This window comes from Oncorhynchus clarkii, chromosome 13 (assembly GCF_045791955.1).
Source record: "Oncorhynchus clarkii lewisi isolate Uvic-CL-2024 chromosome 13, UVic_Ocla_1.0, whole genome shotgun sequence".
Taxonomy (NCBI): Eukaryota; Metazoa; Chordata; class Actinopteri; order Salmoniformes; family Salmonidae; genus Oncorhynchus; species Oncorhynchus clarkii.
In genome coordinates, this window is record NC_092159.1 from 3,527,987 (window position 1) to 3,550,222 (window position 22,236).

Below are 22,236 nucleotides of genomic sequence, written 5' to 3' on the forward strand. Positions count from 1 at the left end.
TACAAACTATTAGCTCGAAAATCTTAAAATTTGGATATTTCAAAATGTAACTTAACATATAGATGAATATAATTTTTTTTTTTTTTTTCATTCTAACCTTGATTCTTTGAACTTTCAAACATCTTTCATTAGTTTTTTTGTTTTTCATTGAGTAAATGTGTTCATCAAGATAAAGGACTATGAAACTGATTACTTGTTCTGGTGAAATGTTTACATTTGAGTCATTAAGCAGACACTCTTATCCAGGGCGACTTACAGGAGAAATTAGGGTTTAAGTTCCTTGCTCAAGGAGCACATCGATAGATTTATCAGCTAGTCGGCTGGGGGATTCAAACCGTCGACCTTTCGGTTACTGGCCCAACACTAGACTACCTACCACCCTAAAGTCTTTCCTTGATTCCTTGCGTCCTCCCCCCCTCCAAAACTCATTGGAGGAGATCTGAGATTATCTTCTCCTCCTATATGACCAGAGAAGATTGAAAGAGAGGATGCTGGGAAATCAAGGAAAGACCTGAGATCTTCACCCTAGTAGATTGCTGTTCTACTGTTGGAGAATGGAACCACTAAAAAGGGCACACTCTCAAGTCAATCCAGGCGACTTGTTTTGCCCCTGAACAAGGCAGTTAACCCACTGTTTCCCGGGAGGCTGTCATTGTAAATAAGAATTTGTTCTTAACTGACTTCCCTAGTTAAACAAAGGTTAAATACCTCCCCTAACCACGCTGGGCCAAACCCTCCCCTAACCACACTGGGCCAAACCCTCCCCAAACCACGCTGGGCCAAACCCTCCCCTAACCACGCTGGGCCAAACCCTCCCCTAACCACACTGGGCCAAACCCTCCCCAAACCACGCTGGGCCAAACCCTCCCCTAACCACACTGGGCCAAACCCTCCCCTAACCACGCTGGGCCAAACCCTCCCCTAACCACGCTGGGCCAAACCCTCCCCTAACCACGCTGGGCCAAACCCTCCCCTAACCACGCTGGGCCAAACCCTCCCCTAACCATGCTGGGCCAAACCCTCCCCTAACCACACTGGGCCAAACCCTCCCCTAACCACGCTGGGCCAAACCCTCCCCTAACCACGCTGGGCCAAACCCTCCCCTAACCACGCTGGGCCAAACCCTCCCCTAACCACGCTGGGCCAAACCCTCCCCTAACCACACTGGGCCAAACCCTCCCCTAACCACACTGGGCAAAACCCTCCCCTAACCACGCTGGGCCAAACCCTCCCCTAACCACACTGGGCCAAACCCTCCCCTAACCACGCTGGGCCAAACCCTCCCCTAACCACGCTGGGCCAAACCCTCCCCTAACCACGCTGGACCAAACCCTCCCCTAACCACACTGGGCCAAACCCTCCCCTAACCACGCTGGACCAAACCCTCCCCTAACCACGCTGGGCCAAACCCTCCCCTAACCACTAGGCCAATGCTCTAACCACGCTGGACCAAACCCTTCCCTAACCACGCTGGACCAAACCCTCCCCTAACCACACTGGGCCAAACCCTCCCCTAACAACGCTGGGCCAAACCCTCCCCTAACCACACCGGGCCAAACCCTCCCCTAACCACGCTGGGCCAAACCCTCCCCTAACCACGCTGGGCCAAACCCTCCCCTAACCACGCTGGACCAAACCCTCCCCTAACCACACTGGGCCAAACCCTCTTCTAACCACGCTGGACCAAACCCTCCCCTAACCACGCTGGGCCAAACCCTCCCCTAACCACTAGGCCAATGCTCTAACCACGCTGGACCAAACCCTCCCCTAACCACGCTGGACCAAACCCTCCCCTAACCACACTGGGCCAAACCCTCCCCTAACCACGCTGGGCCAAACCCTCCCCTAACCACTAGGCCAATGCTCTAACCACGCTGGGCCAAACCCTCCCCTAACCACGCTGGACCAAACCCTCCCCTAACCACGCTGGACCAAACCCTCCCCTAACCACACTGGGCCAAACCCTCCCCTAACCACGCTGGGCCAAACCCTCCCCTAACCACGCTGGACCAAACCCTCCCCTAACCACGCTGGGCCAAACCCTCCCCTAACCACTAGGCCAATGCTCTAACCACGCTGGGCCAAACCCTCCCCTAACCACGCTGGGCCAAACCCTCCCCTAACCACGCTGGACCAAACCCTCCCCTAAACACACTGGGCCAAACCCTCCCCTAACCACGCTGGACCAAACCCTCCCCTAACCACACTGGGCCAAACCCTCCCCTAACCACGCTGGGCCAAACCCTCCCCTAACCACACTGGGCCAAACCCTCCCCTAACCACGCTGGGCCAAACCCTCCCCTAACCACGCTGGGCCAAACTATCCCCTAACCACGCTGGACCAAACCCTCCCCTAACCACACTGGGCCAAACCCTCCCCTAACCACTAGGCCAATGCTCTAACCACGCTGGACCAAACCCTCCCCTAACCACGCTGGACCAAACCCTCCCCTAACCACACTGGGCCAAACCCTCCCCTAACCACTAGGCCAATGCCCTAACCACGCTGGACCAAACCCTCCCCTAACCACGCTGGGCCAAACCCTCCCCTAACCACACTGGGCCAAACCCTCCCCTAACCACGCTGGACCAAACCCTCCCCTAACCACGCTGGACCAAACCCTCCCTAACCACGCTGGACCAAACCCTCCCCTAACCACGCTGGGCCAAACCCTCCCCTAACCACGCTGGGCCAAACCCTCCCCTAACCACGCTGGACCAAACCCTCCCCTAACCACGCTGGGCCAAACCCTCCCCTAACCATGCTGGACCAAACTCTCCCCTAACCACTAGGCTACCAGCCACCCCAATTATGTGTTGTTAGCCATGTGTCTTGGCCCATTTTTTTTTTATTTTAATTTTTAATGCGGCCATCGACAATTTGTTGCCTAATGGGAAGGTCAGCCCGGGAGGAAAGTATTAGCTGTATGAAGTAAAAAAGAACACAACATCTGGTTGTTTTTAAATAACGTTTTATGACATTGTTCGCCAGAATAAATTATGGAATGGAGATTTTACCAATCTGCGTTACCCACGCCAGTCAGCAGATGGCGATGGAAGGCTTTCAGGTGATGTTTCTTGCGTGACGTATAATCTAGTGGACGGAAAGCTTCAACGGCATTAAAAGACTACTGATTCAACCACTTCGGTAGCGCACATTAAACCAGTCTTGTTTATATTAATGTCCGTGTTTTTAAACATCATTCTGTTTTACGTATTGACTAGTTGAAAAAAAAAAAGTTATTTGCTTGTTAAATGAAATTGGCTAATTTGTTCAATTGTTAACGTTACTGCACTAGGCTAAACGCTAATGCTAACTATCTAGCTAGCTAACATCGCGACCATGTGCTCACTAAGCTATTCGGAGAAAGAAGCTCTAGCGCTGATCATCGTAAAAGAAGAAGAGGAAGAAGCTTTAAGAATAAAAAAGGAAGAAGAGGAGACTGTCACATTAGAAGAAGAAGAGGCGGATATTACAGTGAAAGAAGAGAAAGAACCTTTTGGAGTAAACGACGAAGAGGAGATAGGTTTCAGAATCAAAAAGGAGGAAGATGCCATAACATTAAAAGAAGAAAATGTAGTGAAAGAAGAGAAAGAACCTCTTGGAGTAAAAGAGGAAGATGAGGACATCTCAATTAAAGAGGAGGATGAGGAGGAGACTGAAGATCCTGTTAACACCAGTGAGTATTGTCTTAAAAATAGGGACACAAACTGCAGTTGTTGAACTAATGTGTGGTTTTAAGGGGCATTATACTGAAGTTCTACACTTGAATATGTTGTTCAGTACTGTAGGAATTGTTGAAGGGGCAATCTGGCAGTGGCACATATATCGGGGTGGCAGGTAGTCTAGTGGTTAGAGCGTTGCAACTCAAATCCCTGCGCGGACAAGGTGAAACTCGGTCGTTCTGCTCATGTGGGGTTTTTAACGGTGATTCTACTGAAGTTCTACGCTTGAATATGTTGTTCAGTACTGTAGGAATTGTTAGTTTCGATCTACCATTGGTTCATATATTTTTGGGACTTTTAAATGAGATGTATTGAATTCTCCATGTGGTCTACATTAAAGTGCACCTCATCTAATATAACAGGCTTTTAAAATTCAATATTGGTGCGTAATTCATACTTAAAATATCGAAGTGGACGAAAAATGCACCTATTTAGTGGAACGACCCTTTTACATTTGCATCGTAAATTAAAGCGCATCAAGATGAAAGTGGACATTCTGGCTCTGTTTAGACATATTCATGCCTCTTGTAAGACTCTGATTGTAATAGTAGATCATATGTTTACCATCTGTTTGATGTTCTTGTTCACACAGGAGAGAGACATAACTATGGTGGATCCTCTGGGGAGCCTCAACAACATCCTGATGCTGACGAGGCAGAGAAGAGTCTCTCCAGATCAGAACACCAGATGGTACAGCTTGGTCTGGTCGAGCATACAGCTTGGCCTGGTCTAGCATACAGCTTGCTCTATCGGGCTCTGGGCTGGGTTTCTGTAAAGCACTTTATGTCAACAGTGACATCAGCATCCATAATGGTATGTGTTTGTGTCCCCTCTTTATGGTTACCAGGACAACGCTATTCCTTCCTCCCTGCCGCAGTCCCCGTGTCGTTCCTCTCCCGGTAGCACCTTACTGCTGGGTATAAAGAGGTTGTCTGTGCTGCTGGTGGACTGCAGGAAAACAACGGGGCTGAGTGGAACTGTGAGAGGAGGAGAAGAGATGAAAGGATCAGATTTAACTCATCAAAGTAAGTGATTTAGTTTAGTTTGAACAAATACAACAGATCTGCCCACTGGTATCTGTTACCAGGACAACCAGCAGAGTTCTGTTAGTTGACAGGAAGATAGACTGGTGGATATGGATGTTATGAATATCATAACACTGAAAAAGGATTCTGCCAATGAAAAGAGAGAAACCAATAGACCATATAAAACCTTGATGAAAGTTAGATTTAGAGAGAAACCAATAGACCATATAAAACCTTGATGAAAGTTAGCTTTAGAGAGAAAGTTTCAAGATGATCCATTGTAAGGTTCATGTTTTACAAAAACTTTTTCTCATAACATTATGGATGTTACATTGTCTGTCCCAGTCAACCCCCCCTGTCTTCACAAGACTGTAGAACATACAAGCTAAACTCAAGACCCTTCAAGTTGGTCTGTATTGCTTCATTAACATCTCATCTTCAGAACTTCGATCGGGGACAGCTGTGAGTGTTAAAAACATGGACAAAACTCTTTGGCCTCCTCTGTAATGAACGCTCTCTAAGCCGTTTCTATCAGCCAGACTTGGCCTCCTCTGTAATGGTCAAATGAATGTCATTTCCTACTTGATCAGGTCAAATAAAGCCTGAACTCCAACATTTTTCAAATATTGCACCATTGCTTGGGCTCCTGAGTGGCACAGCGGTCGAAGGCACTGCATCTCCGTGCTAGAGGCGTCACTACAGACCCTGGTTCGATTCCAGGCTGTATCGCAGCGGTCTAAGGCACCGCATCTCCGTGCTAGAGGCGTCACTACAGACCCTGGTTCGATTCCAGGCTGTATCGCAGCGGTCTAAGGCACCGCATCTCCGTGCTAGCTGTATGTAATGTAATGTACCCTTACTGCAGGACTAACTGGTGGTGTTAAATAGCTGTATGTAATGTAATGTACCCTTACTGCTAGGACTAACTGGTGGTGTTAAATAGCTGTATGTAATGTACCCTTACTGCTGGACTAACTGGCGGTGTTAAATAGCTGTATGTAATGTACCCTTACTGCAGGACTAACTGGTGGTGTTAAATAGCTGTATGTAATGTACCCTTACTGCAGGACTAACTGGTGGTGTTAAATAGCTGTATGTAATGTACCCTTACTGCTGGACTAACTGGTGGTGTTAAATAGCTGTATGTAATGTACCCTTACTGCTGGACTAACTGGTGGTGTTATATAGCTGTATGTAATGTAATGTACCCTTACTGCAGGACTAACTGGTGGTGTTAAATAGCTGTATGTAATGTACCCTTACTGCTGGACTAACTGGTGGTGTTATATAGCTGTATGTAATGTAATGTACCCTTACTGCAGGACTAACTGGTGGTGTTAAATAGCTGTATGTAATGTACCCTTACTGCTGGACTAACTGGTGGTGTTAAATAGCTGTATGTAATGTACCCTTACTGCTACGACTAACTGGTGGTGTTAAATAGCTGTATGTAATGTACCCTTACTGCAGGACTAACTGGTGGTGTTAAATAGCTGTATGTAATGTACCCTTACTGCTAGGACTAACTGGTGGTGTTAAATAGCTGTATGTAATGTACCCTTACTGCAGGACTAACTGGTGGTGTTAAATAGCTGTATGTAATGTACCCTTACTGCTAGGACTAACTGGTGGTGTTAAATAGCTGTATGTAATGTACCCTTACTGCTGGACTAACTGGTGGTGTTAAATAGCTGTAATGTAATGTACCCTTACTGCAGGACTAACTGGTGGTGTTAAATAGCTGTATGTAATGTACCCTTACTGCAGGACTAACTGGCGGTGTTAAATAGCTGTATGTAATGTAATGTACCCTTACTGCTGGACTAACTGGTGGTGTTAAATAGCTGTATGTAATGTACCCTTACTGCTGGACTAACTGGTGGTGTTAAATAGCTGTATGTAATGTACCCTTACTGCTGGACTAACTGGTAGTGTTAAATAGCTGTATGTAATGTACCCTTACTGCAGGACTAACTGGTGGTGTTAAATAGCTGTATGTAATGTACCCTTACTGCAGGACTAACTGGTGGTGTTAAATAGCTGTATGTAATGTACCCTTACTGCAGGACTAACTGGTGGTGTTAAATAGCTGTATGTAATGTACCCTTACTGCTGGACTAACTGGTGGTGTTAAATAGCTGTATGTAATGTACCCTTACTGCTGGACTAACTGGTAGTGTTAAATAGCTGTATGTAATGTACCCTTACTGCAGGACTAACTGGTGGTGTTAAATAGCTGTATGTAATGTAATGTACCCTTACTGCTAGGACTAACTGGTGGTGTTAAATAGCTGTAATGTAATGTACCCTTACTGCAGGACTAACTGGTGGTGTTAAATAGCTGTATGTAATGTACCCTTACTGCTAGGACTAACTGGTGGTGTTAAATAGCTGTATGTAATGTACCCTTACTGCTAGGACTAACTGGTGGTGTTAAATAGCTGTATGTAATGTACCCTTACTGCTAGGACTAACTGGTGGTGTTAAATAGCTGTATGTAATGTAATGTACCCTTACTGCAGGACTAACTGGTGGTGTTATATAGCTGTATGTAATGTACCCTTACTGCAGGACTAACTGGTGGTGTTAAATAGCTGTATGTAATGTAATGTACCCTTACTGCTAGGACTAACTGGTGGTGTTAAATAGCTGTATGTAATGTACCCTTACTGCAGGACTAACTGGTGGTGTTAAATAGCTGTATGTAATGTAATGTACCCTTACTGCTAGGACTAACTGGTGGTGTTAAATAGCTGTATGTAATGTAATGTACCCTTACTGCAGGACTAACTGGTGGTGTTAAATAGCTGTATGTAATGTACCCTTACTGCAGGACTAACTGGTGGTGTTAAATAGCTGTATGTAATGTAATGTACCCTTACTGCTGGACTAACTGGTGGTGTTAAATAGCTGTATGTAATGTACCCTTACTGCAGGACTAACTGGTGGTGTTAAATAGCTGTATGTAATGTACCCTTACTGCAGGACTAACTGGTGGTGTTAAATAGCTGTATGTAATGTACCCTTACTGCAGGACTAACTGGTGGTGTTAAATAGCTGTATGTAATGTACCCTTACTGCTGGACTAACTGGTGGTGTTAAATAGCTGTATGTAATGTACCCTTACTGCTGGACTAACTGGTAGTGTTAAATAGCTGTATGTAATGTACCCTTACTGCTAGGACTAACTGGTGGTGTTAAATAGCTGTATGTAATGTACCCTTACTGCAGGACTAACTGGTGGTGTTAAATAGCTGTATGTAATGTACCCTTACTGCTGGACTAACTGGTGGTGTTAAATAGCTGTATGTAATGTACCCTTACTGCAGGACTAACTGGTGGTGTTAAATAGCTGTATGTAATGTACCCTTACTGCTGGACTAACTGGTAGTGTTAAATAGCTGTATGTAATGTACCCTTACTGCTAGGACTAACTGGTGGTGTTAAATAGCTGTATGTAATGTACCCTTACTGCAGGACTAACTGGTGGTGTTATATAGCTGTATGTAATGTACCCTTACTGCAGGACTAACTGGTGGTGTTAAATAGCTGTATGTAATGTACCCTTACTGCTAGGACTAACTGGTGGTGTTAAATAGCTGTATGTAATGTACCCTTACTGCTGGACTAACTGGTGGTGTTAAATAGCTGTATGTAATGTACCCTTACTGCTGGACTAACTGGTGGTGTTAAATAGCTGTATGTAATGTACCCTTACTGCTGGACTAACTGGTGGTGTTAAATAGCTGTATGTAATGTACCCTTACTGCTGGACTAACTGGTGGTGTTAAATAGCTGTATGTAATGTACCCTTACTGCTGGACTAACTGGTGGTGTTAAATAGCTGTATGTAATGTACCCTTACTGCTGGACTAACTGGTGGTGTTAAATAGCTGTATGTAATGTAATGTACCCTTACTGCTGGACTAACTGGTGGTGTTAAATAGCTGTATGTAATGTAATGTACCCTTACTGCTGGACTAACTGGTGGTGTTAAATAGCTGTATGTAATGTACCCTTACTGCTGGACTAACTGGTGGTGTTAAATAGCTGTATGTAATGTACCCTTACTGCAGGACTAACTGGTGGTGTTAAATAGCTGTATGTAATGTACCCTTACTGCAGGACTAACTGGTGGTGTTAAATAGCTGTATGTAATGTACCCTTACTGCTAGGACTAACTGGTGGTGTTAAATAGCTGTATGTAATGTACCCTTACTGCAGGACTAACTGGTGGTGTTAAATAGCTGTATGTAATGTACCCTTACTGCTAGGACTAACTGGTGGTGTTAAATAGCTGTATGTAATGTACCCTTACTGCTAGGACTAACTGGTGGTGTTAAATAGCTGTATGTAATGTACCCTTACTGCTGGACTAACTGGTGGTGTTAAATAGCTGTATGTAATGTAATGTACCCTTACTGCTGGACTAACTGGTGGAGTTAAATAGCTGTATGTAATGTACCCTTACTGCTGGACTAACTGGTGGTGTTAAATAGCTGTATGTAATGTAATGTACCCTTACTGCTGGACTAACTGGTGGTGTTATATAGCTGTATGTAATGTACCCTTACTGCAGGACTAACTGGTGGTGTTAAATAGCTGTATGTAATGTACCCTTACTGCAGGACTAACTGGTGGTGTTAAATAGCTGTATGTAATGTACCCTTACTGCAGGACTAACTGGTGGTGTTATATAGCTGTATGTAATGTAATGTACCCTTACTGCTGGACTAACTGGTGGTGTTAAATAGCTGTATGTAATGTACCCTTACTGCAGGACTAACTGGTGGTGTTATATAGCTGTATGTAATGTACCCTTACTGCAGGACTAACTGGTGGTGTTAAATAGCTGTATGTAATGTACCCTTACTGCAGGACTAACTGGTGGTGTTAAATAGCTGTATGTAATGTACCCTTACTGCTGGACTAACTGGTGGTGTTATATAGCTGTATGTAATGTACCCTTACTGCTGGACTAACTGGTGGTGTTATATAGCTGTATGTAATGTACCCTTACTGCAGGACTAACTGGTGGTGTTAAATAGCTGTATGTAATGTACCCTTACTGCTAGGACTAACTGGTGGTGTTAAATAGCTGTATGTAATGTAATGTACCCTTACTGCAGGACTAACTGGTGGTGTTAAATAGCTGTATGTAATGTACCCTTACTGCTAGGACTAACTGGTGGTGTTAAATAGCTGTATGTAATGTAATGTACCCTTACTGCAGGACTAACTGGTGGTGTTAAATAGCTGTATGTAATGTACCCTTACTACTAGGACTAACTGGTGGTGTTAAATAGCTGTATGTAATGTAATGTACCCTTACTGCAGGACTAACTGGTGGTGTTATATAGCTGTATGTAATGTACCCTTACTGCAGGACTAACTGGTGGTGTTAAATAGCTCTATGTAATGTACCCTTACTGCAGGACTAACTGGTGGTGTTAAATAGCTGTATGTAATGTACCCTTACTGCAGGACTAACTGGTGGTGTTATATAGCTGTATGTAATGTAATGTACCCTTACTGCTAGGACTAACTGGTGGTGTTATATAGCTGTATGTAATGTACCCTTACTGCTGGACTAACTGGTGGTGTTATATAGCTGTATGTAATGTACCCTTACTGCAGGACTAACTGGTGGTGTTAAATAGCTGTGCTGCTGCTTACTCACGTAGTGAGGAATCCCCCTGTATGGACATTCTACTGTAGAAGGATGACACGTAGTGAGGAATCCCCCTGTACTGTAGATGGATGACACGTAGTGAGGAATCCCCCTGTATGGACATTCTACTGTAGAAGGATGACACGTAGTGAGGAATCCCCCTGTGTGGACATTCTACTGTAGAAGGATGACACATACTGAGGAATCCCCCTGTACTGTAGATGGATGACACGTAGTGAGGAATCCCCCTGTATGGACATTCTACTGTAGAAGGATGACACGTAGTGAGGAATCCCCCTGTATGGACATTCTACTGTAGATGGATGACACGTAGTGAGGAATCCCCCTGTATGGACATTCTACTGTAGAAGGATGACACATACTGAGGAATCCCCCTGTACTGTAGATGGATGACACGTAGTGAGGAATCCCCCTGTATGGACATTCTACTGTAGAACGATGACACGTAGTGAGGAATCCCCCTGTATGGACATTCTACTGTAGATGGATGACACGTAGTGAGGAATCCCCCTGTATGGACATACTACTGTAGATGGATGACACGTAGTGAGGAATCCCCCTGTATGGACATTCTACTGTAGAAGGATGACACATAGTGAGGAATCCCCCTGTACTGTAGATGGATGACACGTAGTGAGGAATCCCCCTGTATGGACATTCTACTGTAGAAGGATGACACGTAGTGAGGAAGAGCACTTGCCTGTAAGTCTCTCTGGATAAGAGGGTCTGATAAATGACTAAAATGTATGTGGAGATTTCATTCAGGTCTCCCTGTTTTAACCACTCTTTTTATCTTTGGCAGAAGAGAGACCCGACTCAGAGGAACCAGAGACGTCTGAACCAGTGAGACGACACCACTGTTTCCAGTGTGGAAAGAGTTTTAACCATTTAGGAAATCTTAAAAACCACAAGAGAACACACGCAGAGAAGTCTTACAACTGCTCTCACTGTGCAAAGAGTTTTACTCATTTATGTAACCTAAAATTGCATGAGAGACGACACACAGGAGATAAGCCTTACCAATGCTCTCAGTGTGGTAAGAGATTTGTTGAGTCAACAGAACTGAAAGTTCATAAGAGAATACACACAGGGGAAAAGCCGTACAACTGCTCTCACTGTGCAAAGAGTTTTACTCATTTATGTAACCTAAAATCGCATGAGAGACGACACACAGGAGATAAGCCTTACCAATGCTCTCAGTGTGGTAAGAGATTTGTTGAGTTAACAGAACTGAAAGTTCATAAGAGAATACACACAGGGGAAAAGCCGTACCACTGTTCCCAGTGTGGAAAGAGTTTTTCAACATTAAATGTCTTGAAAATGCATGAGAGAATACACACAGGGGAAAAACCATTCCAATGCTCCCAGTGTGTAAAGACATTTTCCCGACCAGGGGACCTGAAAATGCACGAGAGAATACACACAGGGGAAAAGCCGTACCACTGTTCCCAGTGTGGAAAGAGTTTTACATGGTTAAAGGTCTTGAAAATGCATGAGAGACGACACACAGGGGAAAAACCATTCCAGTGCTCTCAGTGTGGTAAGAGATTTATTGCGTCAACAGAACTGAAAGTTCATAAGAGAATACACACAGGGGGAAAACCATTCCAATGCTCTCAGTGTGTAAAGACATTTTCCCGACCAGGGGACCTGAAATTACATGAGAGAATGCACACAGGGGAAAAGCCGTACCACTGTTCCCAGTGTGGAAAGAGTTTTACAAGGTTAAACGTCTTGAAAATGCATGAGACAATACACACAGGGGAAAAACCATTCCAATGCTCTCAGTGTGTAAAGACATTTTCCCGACCAGGGGACCTGAAATTACACGAGAGAATACACACAGGGGAAAAGCCGTACCACTGTTCCCAGTGTGGAAAGAGTTTTACTCAGTTAGGGAGTCTGAAAAGTCATAAGCGAATACATTCTGGAGAGAAGCCTTATCACTGCTCCAAATGTGGAATTGCCTTTTCAGAGTTAAAAACCTTGAAAATGCATGAGAGAATACACACAGGTGAGAAGCCGTACCACTGTTCCCACTGTGGAAAGAGTTTTAGACAATCGCAACAGCTGAAACAACACGAGAGAATACACACAGGAGAAAAGCCTTACCACTGTTCCCAGTGTGGAATGAGTTTTAGGCAGTTAACGGGCCTCAAAGGTCATATGCAAATGCACTCTGGAGAGAAGTCAAACACATGTTCTCATTGTGGAAAGAGTTTTCTGAGGTTAAGCACTCTGAAATCGCATGAGCATATACACATATACAACAAGGAAAAGCTCTACCAATGTTCCGTGTGTGGAAAGTGGTTTACCCAGTTAGAAGCCCTGATTATGCATGACAGGACACACACAGGAGGGGATAAGACCTACCACTGCTCCCAGTGTGGAAAGAGATTTAACTGGTTAAGGCACCTGAATAAGCATGAAAGAATACATACACAGGAGGAGAAGACATACCACTGCTCTCATTGTGGAAAGACATTTTCCAAGTCAGAGGACCTGAAATCACATGAGAGAATAGAGAGGCTGTGTTCTGACTTGTGTTTCTGACTGATCATTTGTGTTTTTGTTTCATGCCACGTGAAATCAAATTGTATGAAACCAGAAAAAAGGTTAACTTTTGTTGTTTTTTCATTTTGAGACATGATCATGTCTAATATCAGATTAAATATTTAAAACGGTCTGTTTGGTTTTGATGAGCTTTGATTGATTTGATAAGTATAAACCCTCTGTTGTTCATCATATGATTTTCTATTTGTTAAGAGATTTTTTTTTCATCAATAATGACTAATTGTGTATACATTTCAATCAGGACTGACTAATCAGAATACTATTATGTTACTGTATAGATGTATGAATTTTATTTTCATCCTAGTACTGAATATAATGTGTGTAAATATAATCAAGAATTAGAACAATGACTTTCTGTTCCTTGGTAGAAATGAATGAACTTATCGTCAGACTGGCTAGAATGCTTATCTACACAGGCAGACCGTGGCTCGGTCATAAATGTGGGAAGGCTTGAGAACTATACAGCCATTGTACCGGTGTGGAGAAGAAGGCGGTACGAAGACTAATGACGTCATTTTCAGTTTATAACCCGTTGTAAAATGTTTCATGTTCAGTACTCTCGAGAATAAACGCTGCTGATTGATTTCGAGACTGGTCTCTGTCCATTTTAGGCACAAAAAAAAGAGTCTTACAAATTCTTAGGAGTGTTTAACCGTGTTTAATTTAATTGGGTAATAAAACATGTAGGACTTTAATTCCAGTAACACTATTGCAAAGTGTCAACTATTATATAAGTAAGTAAGTGGCACAAGTCTTTGTGTTTGTATTTATGATGGATTCCTCCCTAAACTAAGGCATATCTACAACACATTAAGTGTGTGTCCTCAGGCCCCTACTCTTCCTGGGGTCCAGCTAAACTAAGGCATATCTACAACACATTAAGTGTGTTCCCTCAGGCCCCTACTCTTCCTGGGGTCCAGCTAAACTAAGGCAGTTAAACATTTTAAAAACATTACAAAACATTCAAAACAGATTTCACAGCACATTAAGTGTGTGTCCTCAGACCTCTACTCTACTACCACATATCTACAACATATTGTGTGCCCTCAGGCCTCTACTCTACTACCACATATCTACAACATATTGTGTGTCCTCAGGCCTCTACTCTACTACCACATATCTACAACATATTGTGTGTCCTCAGGCCTCTACTCTACTACCACATATCTACAACATATTGTGTGCCCTCAGGCCTCTACTCTACTACCACATATCTACAACATATTGTGTGTCCTCAGGCCCCTACTCTTCCTGGGGTCCAGCTAAACTAAGGCATATCTACAAGACATTAAGTGTGTGTCCTCAGGCCCCTACTCTTCCTGGGGTCCAGCTAAACTAAGGCATATCTACAACACATTAAGTGTGTTCCCTCGGGCCCCTACTCTTCCTGGGGTCCAGCTAAACTAAGGCATATCTACAAGACATTAAGTGTGTGTCCTCAGGCCCCTACTCTTCCTGGGGTCCAGCTAAACTAAGGCATATCTACAACACATTAAGTGTGTTCCCTCAGGCCCCTACTCTTCCTGGGGTCCAGCTAAACTAAGGCATATCTACAACACATTAAGTGTGTGTCCTCAGGCCCCTACTCTTCCTGGGGTCCAGCTAAACTAAGGCATATCTACAACACATTAAGTGTGTGTCCTCAGGCCCCTACTCTTCCTGGGGTCCAGCTAAACTAAGGCATATCTACAACACATTAAGTGTGTTCCCTCAGGCCCCTACTCTTCCTGGGGTCCAGCTAAACTAAGGCATATCTACAACACATTAAGTGTGTTCCCTCAGGCCCCTACTCTTCCTGGGGTCCAGCTAAACTAAGGCATATCTACAACACATTAAGTGTGTTCCCTCAGGCCCCTACTCTTCCTGGGGTCCAGCTAAACTGTAGAATCCCCCTGTACTGTAGATGGATGACACGTAGTGAGGAATCCCCCTGTATGGACATTCTACTGTAGAAGGATGACACGTAGTGAGGAATCCCCCTGTATGGACATTCTACTGTAGAAGGATGACACGTAGTGAGGAATCCCCCTGTATGGACATTCTACTGTAGAAGGATGACACGTAGTGAGGAATTCCCCTTTATGGACATTCTACTGTAGAAGGATGACACGTAGTGAGGATTTCCCCTGTATGGACATTCTACTGTAGAAGGATGACACAAATTGAGGAATCCCCCTGTATGGACATTCTACTGTAGAAGGATGACACGTAGTGAGGAATCCCCCTGTATGGACATTCTACTGTAGAAGGATGACACGTAGTGAGGAATTCCCCTGTATGGACATTCTACTGTAGAAGGATGACACGTAGTGAGGAAGAGCACTTGCCTGTAAGTCTCTCTGGATAAGAGGGTCTGATAAATGACTAAAATGTATGTGGAGATTTCATTCAGGTCTCCCTGTTTTAACCACTCTTTTTATCTTTGGCAGAAGAGAGACCCGACTCAGAGGAACCAGAGACGTCTGAACCAGTGAGACGACACCACTGTTCCCAGTGTGGAAAGAGTTTTAACCATTTAGGAAATCTTAAAAACCACAAGAGAACACACGCAGAGAAGTCTTACAACTGCTCTCACTGTGCAAAGAGTTTTACTCATTTATGTAGGCTAAAATCGCATGAGAGACGACACACAGGAGATAAGCCTTACCAATGCTCTCAGTGTGGTAAGAGATTTTTTGAGTTAACAGAACTGAAAGTTCATAAGATAATACACACAGGGGAAAAACCATTCCAATGCTCTCAGTGTGTAAAGACATTTTCCCGACCAGGGGACCTGAAATCACATGAGAGAATACACACAGGGGAAAAGCCGTACCACTGTTCCCAGTGTGGAAAGAGTTGTACAAGTTTAAAAGTCTTGAAAATGCATGAGAGACGACACACAGGGGAAAAACCATTCCAATGCTCTCAGTGTGGTAAGAGATATGTTGCGTCAACAGAACTTAAAGTTCATAAGAGAATACACACATGGGGAAAACCATTCCAATGCTCTCAGTGTGTAAAGACATTTTCCCGACCAGGGGACCTGAAATTACACGAGAGAATACACACAGGGGAAAGGCCGTACCACTGTTCCCAGTGTGGAAAGAGTTTTACAAGGTTAAACATCTTGAAAATGCATGAGAGAATACACACAGGGGAAAAACCATTCCAATGCTCTCAGTGTGTAAAGACATTTTCCCGACCAGGGGAACTGAAATTACACGAGAGAATACACACAGGGGAAAAGCCGTACCACTGTTCCCAGTGTGGAAAGAGTTTTACTCAGTTAGGGAGTCTGAAAAGTCATAAGCGAATACACTCTGGAGAGAAGCCTTATCGCTGCTCCAAATGTGGAATTGCCTTTTCAGAGTTAAAAACCTTGAAAATGCATGAGAGAATACACACAGGTGAGAAGCCGTACCACTGTTCCTACTGTGGAAAGAGTTTTAGAAAATCGCAACAGCTGAAACAACACGAGAGAATACACACAGGAGAAAAGCCTTACCACTGTTCTCAGTGTGGAATGAGTTTTAGGCTTTTAACGGGCCTCAAAGGTCATATGCAAATGCACTCTGGAGAGAAGTCTAACACATGTTCTCATTGTGGAAAGAGTTTTCTGAGGTTAAGCACTCTGAAATCGCATGAGCATATACACACATACAACAAGAAAAAGCTCTACCAATGTTCCATGTGTGGAAAGTGGTTTACCCAGTTAGAAGCCCTGATTATGCATGACAGGACACACACAGGAGGGGATAAGACCTACCACTGCTCCCAGTGTGGAAAGAGATTTAACTGGTTACGGCACCTGAATAAGCATGAAAGAATACATACACAGGAGGAGAAGACATACCACTGCTCTCAGTGTGGAAAGACATTTTCCCAGTTAGAGGACCTGAAATCACATGAGAGAATAGAGAGGCTGTGTTCTGACTTGTGTTTCGGACTGATCATTTGTGTTTTTGTTTCATGCCACGTGAAATCAAATTGTATGAAACCAGAAAAAAGGTTAACTTTTGTTGTTTTTTCATTTTGAGACATGATCATTTATTTTATTTTTTACCTTTATTTAACCAGGCAAGTCAGTTAAGAACAAATTCTTATTTTCAATGACGGCCTGGGAACAGTGGGTTAACTGCCTGTTCAGGGGCAGAACGACAGATTTGTACCTTGTCAGCTCGGGGGTTTGAACTCGCAACCTTCCGGTTACTAGTCCAACGCTCTAACCACTAGGCTACCCTGCCGCCCCATCACGTCTAATATCAGATTAAATATTTAAAACGGTCTGTTTGGTTTTGATGAGCTTTGATTGATTTGATAAGTATAAACCCTCTGTTGTTCATCATATGATTTTCTATTTGTTAAGAGATTTTTTTTTCATCAATAATGACTAATTGTGTATACATTTCAATCAGGACTGACTAATCAGAATACTATTATGTTACTGTATAGATGCATGAATTTTATTTTCATCCTAGTACTGAATATAATGTGTGTAAATATAATCAAGAATTAGAACAATGACTTTCTGTTCCTTGGTAGAAATGAATGAACTTATCGTCAGACTGGCTAGAATGCTTATCTACACAGGCAGACCGTGGCTCGGTCATAAATGTGGGAAGGCTTGAGAACTATACAGCCATTGTACCGGTGTGGAGAAGAAGGCGGTACGAAGACTAATGACGTCATTTTCAGTTTATAACCCGTTGTAAAATGTTTCATGTTCAGTACTCTCGAGAATAAACGCTGCTGATTGATTTCGAGACTGGTCTCTGTCCATTTTAGGCACAAAAAAAAGAGTCTTACAAATTCTTAGGAGTGTTTAACCGTGTTTAATTTAATTGGGTAATAAAACATGTAGGACTTTAATTCCAGTAACACTATTGCAAAGTGTCAACGATTATATAAGTAAGTAAGTGGCACAAGTCTTTGTGTTTGTATTTATGATGGATTCCTCCCTAAACTAAGGCATATCTACAACACATTAAGTGTGTTCCCTCAGGCCCCTACTCTTCCTGGGGTCCAGCTAAACTAAGGCATATCTACAACACATTAAGTGTGTTCCCTCAGGCCCCTACTCTTCCTGGGGTCCAGCTAAACTAAGGCAGTTAAACATTTTAAAAACATTACAAAACATTCAAAACAGATTTCACAGCACATTAAGTGTGTGTCCTCAGACCTCTACTCTACTACCACATATCTACAACATATTGTGTGCCCTCAGGCCTCTACTCTACTACCACATATCTACAACATATTGTGTGTCCTCAGGCCTCTACTCTACTACCACATATCTACAACATATTGTGTGTCCTCAGGCCTCTACTCTACTACCACATATCTACAACATATTGTGTGCCCTCAGGCCTCTACTCTACTACCACATATCTACAACATATTGTGTGTCCTCAGGCCTCTACTCTACTACCACATATCTACAACATAGTGTGTGTCCTCAGGCCTCTACTCTACTACCACATATCTACAACATATTGTGTGTCCTCAGGCCTCTACTCTACTACCACATATCTACAACATTAGTGTGTGTCCTCAGGCCTCTACTCTACTACCACATATCTACAACATAGTGTGTGTCCTCAGGCCTCTACTCTACTACCACATATCTACAACATATTGTGTGTCCTCAGGCCTCTACTCTACTACCACATATCTACAACATATCGTGTGTCCTCAGGCCTCTACTCTACTACCACATATCTACAACATATTGTGTGTCCTCAGGCCTCTACTCTACTACCACATATCTACAACATATTGTGTGCCCTCAGGCCTCTACTCTACTACCACATATCTACAACATATTGTGTGTCCTCAGGCCTCTACTCTACTACCACATATCTACAACATATTGTGTGCCCTAAGGCCTCTACTCTACTACCACATATCTACAACATATTGTGTGCCCTCAGGCCTCTACTATACTATCACATATCTACAACATAGTGTGTGTCCTCAGGCATCTACTCTACTACCACATATCTACAACATATTGTGTGCCCTCAGGCCTCCACTCTACTACCACATATCTACAACATAGTGTGTGCCCTCAGGCCTCTACTCTACTACCACATATCTACAACATAGAGTGTGCCCTCAGGCCTCTACTCTACTACCACATATCTACAACATATTGTGTGTCCTCAGGCCTCTACTCTACTACCACATATCTACAACATATTGTGTGCCCTCAGGCCTCTACTCTACTACCACATATCTACAACATAGTGTGTGTCCTCAGGCCTCTACTCTACTACCACATATATACAACATATTGTGTGCCCTCAGGCCTCTACTCTACTATCACATATCTACAACATAGTGTGTGTCCTCAGGCATCTACTCTACTACCACATATCTACAACATATTGTGTGCCCTCAGGCCTCTACTCTACTATCACATATCTACAACATATTAAGTGTCTTCCCTCAGGCCTCTACTCTACTACCACATATCTACAACATATTGTGTGTCCTCAGGCCTCTACTCTACTACCACATATCTACAACATAGAGTGTGCCCTCAGGCCTCTACTCTACTACCACATATCTACAACATATTGTGTGTCCTCAGGCCTCTACTCTACTACCACATATCTACAACATATTGTGTGTCCTCAGGCCTCTACTCTACTACCACATATATACAACATATTGTGTGCCCTCAGGCCTCTACTCTACTACCACATATCTACAACATATTGTGTGCCCTAAGGCCTCTACTCTACTACCACATATCTACAACATATTGTGTGCCCTCAGGCCTCTACTCTACTACCACATATCTACAACATATTGTGTGTCCTCAGGCCTCTACTCTACTACCACATATCTACAACATATTGTGTGCCCTCAGGCCTCTACTCTACTACCACATATCTACAACATAGTGTGTGTCCTCAGGCCTCTACTCTACTACTACATATATACAACATATTGTGTGCCCTCAGGCCTCTACTATACTATCACATATCTACAACATAGTGTGTGTCCTCAGGCATCTACTCTACTACCACATATCTACAACATATTGTGTGCCCTCAGGCCTCCACTCTACTACCACATATCTACAACATAGTGTGTGCCCTCAGGCCTCTACTCTACTACCACATATCTACAACATAGAGTGTGCCCTCAGGCCTCTACTCTACTACCACATATCTACAACATATTGTGTGTCCTCAGGCCTCTACTCTACTACCACATATCTACAACATATTGTGTGCCCTCAGGCCTCTACTCTACTACCACATATCTACAACATAGTGTGTGTCCTCAGGCCTCTACTCTACTACCACATATATACAACATATTGTGTGCCCTCAGGCCTCTACTCTACTATCACATATCTACAACATAGTGTGTGTCCTCAGGCATCTACTCTACTACCACATATCTACAACATATTGTGTGCCCTCAGGCCTCTACTCTACTATCACATATCTACAACATATTAAGTGTCTTCCCTCAGGCCTCTACTCTACTACCACATATCTACAACATATTGTGTGTCCTCAGGCCTCTACTCTACTACCACATATCTACAACATATTAAGTGTCTTCCCTCAGGCCTCTACTCTACTACCACATATCTACAACATATTGTGTGTCCTCAGGCCTCTACTCTACTACCACATATCTACAACATATTGTGTTCCCTCAGGCCTCTACTCTACTACCACATATCTACAACATATTGTGTGTCCTCAGGCCTCTACTCTACTACCACATATCTACAACATATTGTGTGTCCTCAGGCCTCTACTCCACTACCACATATCTACAACATATTGTGTGTCCTCAGGCCTCTACTCTACTACCACATATCTACAACATATTGTGTGTCCTCAGGCCTCTACTCCACTACCACATATCTACAACATATTGTGTGCCCTCAGGCCTCTACTCTACTACCACATATCTACAACATATTGTGTGTCCTCAGGCCTCTACTCTACTACCACATATCTACAACACTAAATCCATGTGTACGTGTGTGTATAGACCCCCAACTTTCCAACCTGAAGATCACTGACATCGTGATTTGACCTTGTTTTTTTTCCCAGAGTTCCCAGTTGTCTTGAGAGTTCCGTTATTCCACCATGTCAGAGAAAACACTGTTGATGATTTCAAAAAGGATTTGATGAATGCAACATATTTTTCTGGATTCAAATCATATTTTGTGTTAGCTACTAGTGGATGTTCATTTTTCATCTATGTATTGTTACACCATGTAGGAGCAGTATAGACCTAGTCTGTTCATTATATACATCTACATGATGTATTGTTACACCATGTAGGAGCAGTATAGACCTAGTCTGGTCATTATATACATGATGTATTGTTACACCATGTAGGAGCAGTATAGACCTAGTCTGTTCATTATATACATGATGTATTGTTACACCATGTAGGAGCAGTATAGACCTACAACATTGTAGGTACAACTCCTCATTGGAGGAGATCTGAGATGATCTTCTTCTCCTATATGACCAGAGAAGATGGAAAGAGAGGATGCTGGGAAATCAAGGAAACACCTGAGATCTTCACCCTAGTAGATTGCTGTTCTACTGATGGAGAATGGAACCACTAAAACAGGCAACATCTCAAGTCAATCCAGGCGACTTGTTCTGCCCCTGAGCAAGGCAGTTAACCCACTGTTTCCCGGGAGGCTGTCATTGTAAATAAGAATTTGTTCTTAACTGACTTCCCTAGTTAAACAAAGGTTAAATAAAAAATGTATAAATAAATATTTCAGGCCCACTGACGCCCACAGTTTAAAAACATACAATGACATCAAGACATCCAGAGTTTAACAACACTGATCTTTTGCTACAAAGGCCCCTTTTTCTCTACAATTGGTAGTTACAGTCTTGTCCCAACGCTGCCACTCCCATACGGACTCAGAAGAGGCGAAGGTCGAGAGTCCTGCGTCCTCCGAAACACGACCCCGCCAAGCCACACTGCTTCTTGACAAACTGCTCGCTTAACCCGGAAGCGGGTCGGGCCAATGCACGCTGACTTCTGTCGCCAGCTGTATGTGTTTCCTCCGACACATTGGTACAGCTGGCGACAGAAGTCAGCGTGCATTGGCCCGACCCGCCACAAGGAGTTACTAGAGCGCGATGGGACAAGGACGTGCCGGCCAAACCCTCCGTTAACCACGCTGGGCCAAACCCTCCCCTAACCACACTGGGCCAAACCCTCCCCTAACCACGC

At 43.6% G+C, this 22,236-nt stretch overlaps 2 protein-coding genes across 2 annotated transcripts; both read left to right on the top strand.

Moving 5' to 3' along the window:
• Positions 1 to 3,343: 3,343 nt before the first annotated feature.
• On the top strand, positions 3,344 to 13,137 carry LOC139424286 (zinc finger protein 431-like). The gene is made up of 5 exons (XM_071175982.1): positions 3,344 to 3,680; positions 4,319 to 4,416; positions 4,574 to 4,751; positions 11,246 to 11,372; positions 11,775 to 13,137. Exons 1-5 carry the CDS (start codon positions 3,344 to 3,346, stop codon positions 12,994 to 12,996), a joined length of 1,962 nt encoding a protein of 653 aa, XP_071032083.1. The 3' UTR covers positions 12,997 to 13,137.
• A 2,179-nt stretch (positions 13,138 to 15,316) lies between these two features.
• Positions 15,317 to 21,065, top strand: LOC139424188 (zinc finger protein 135-like). The gene is made up of 4 exons (XM_071175869.1): positions 15,317 to 15,326; positions 15,447 to 15,528; positions 16,198 to 16,955; positions 21,022 to 21,065. The coding sequence occupies exons 1-4, from the start codon at positions 15,317 to 15,319 to the stop codon at positions 21,063 to 21,065; spliced, it is 894 nt and encodes a 297-aa protein (XP_071031970.1).
• Positions 21,066 to 22,236: the final 1,171 nt, after the last annotated feature.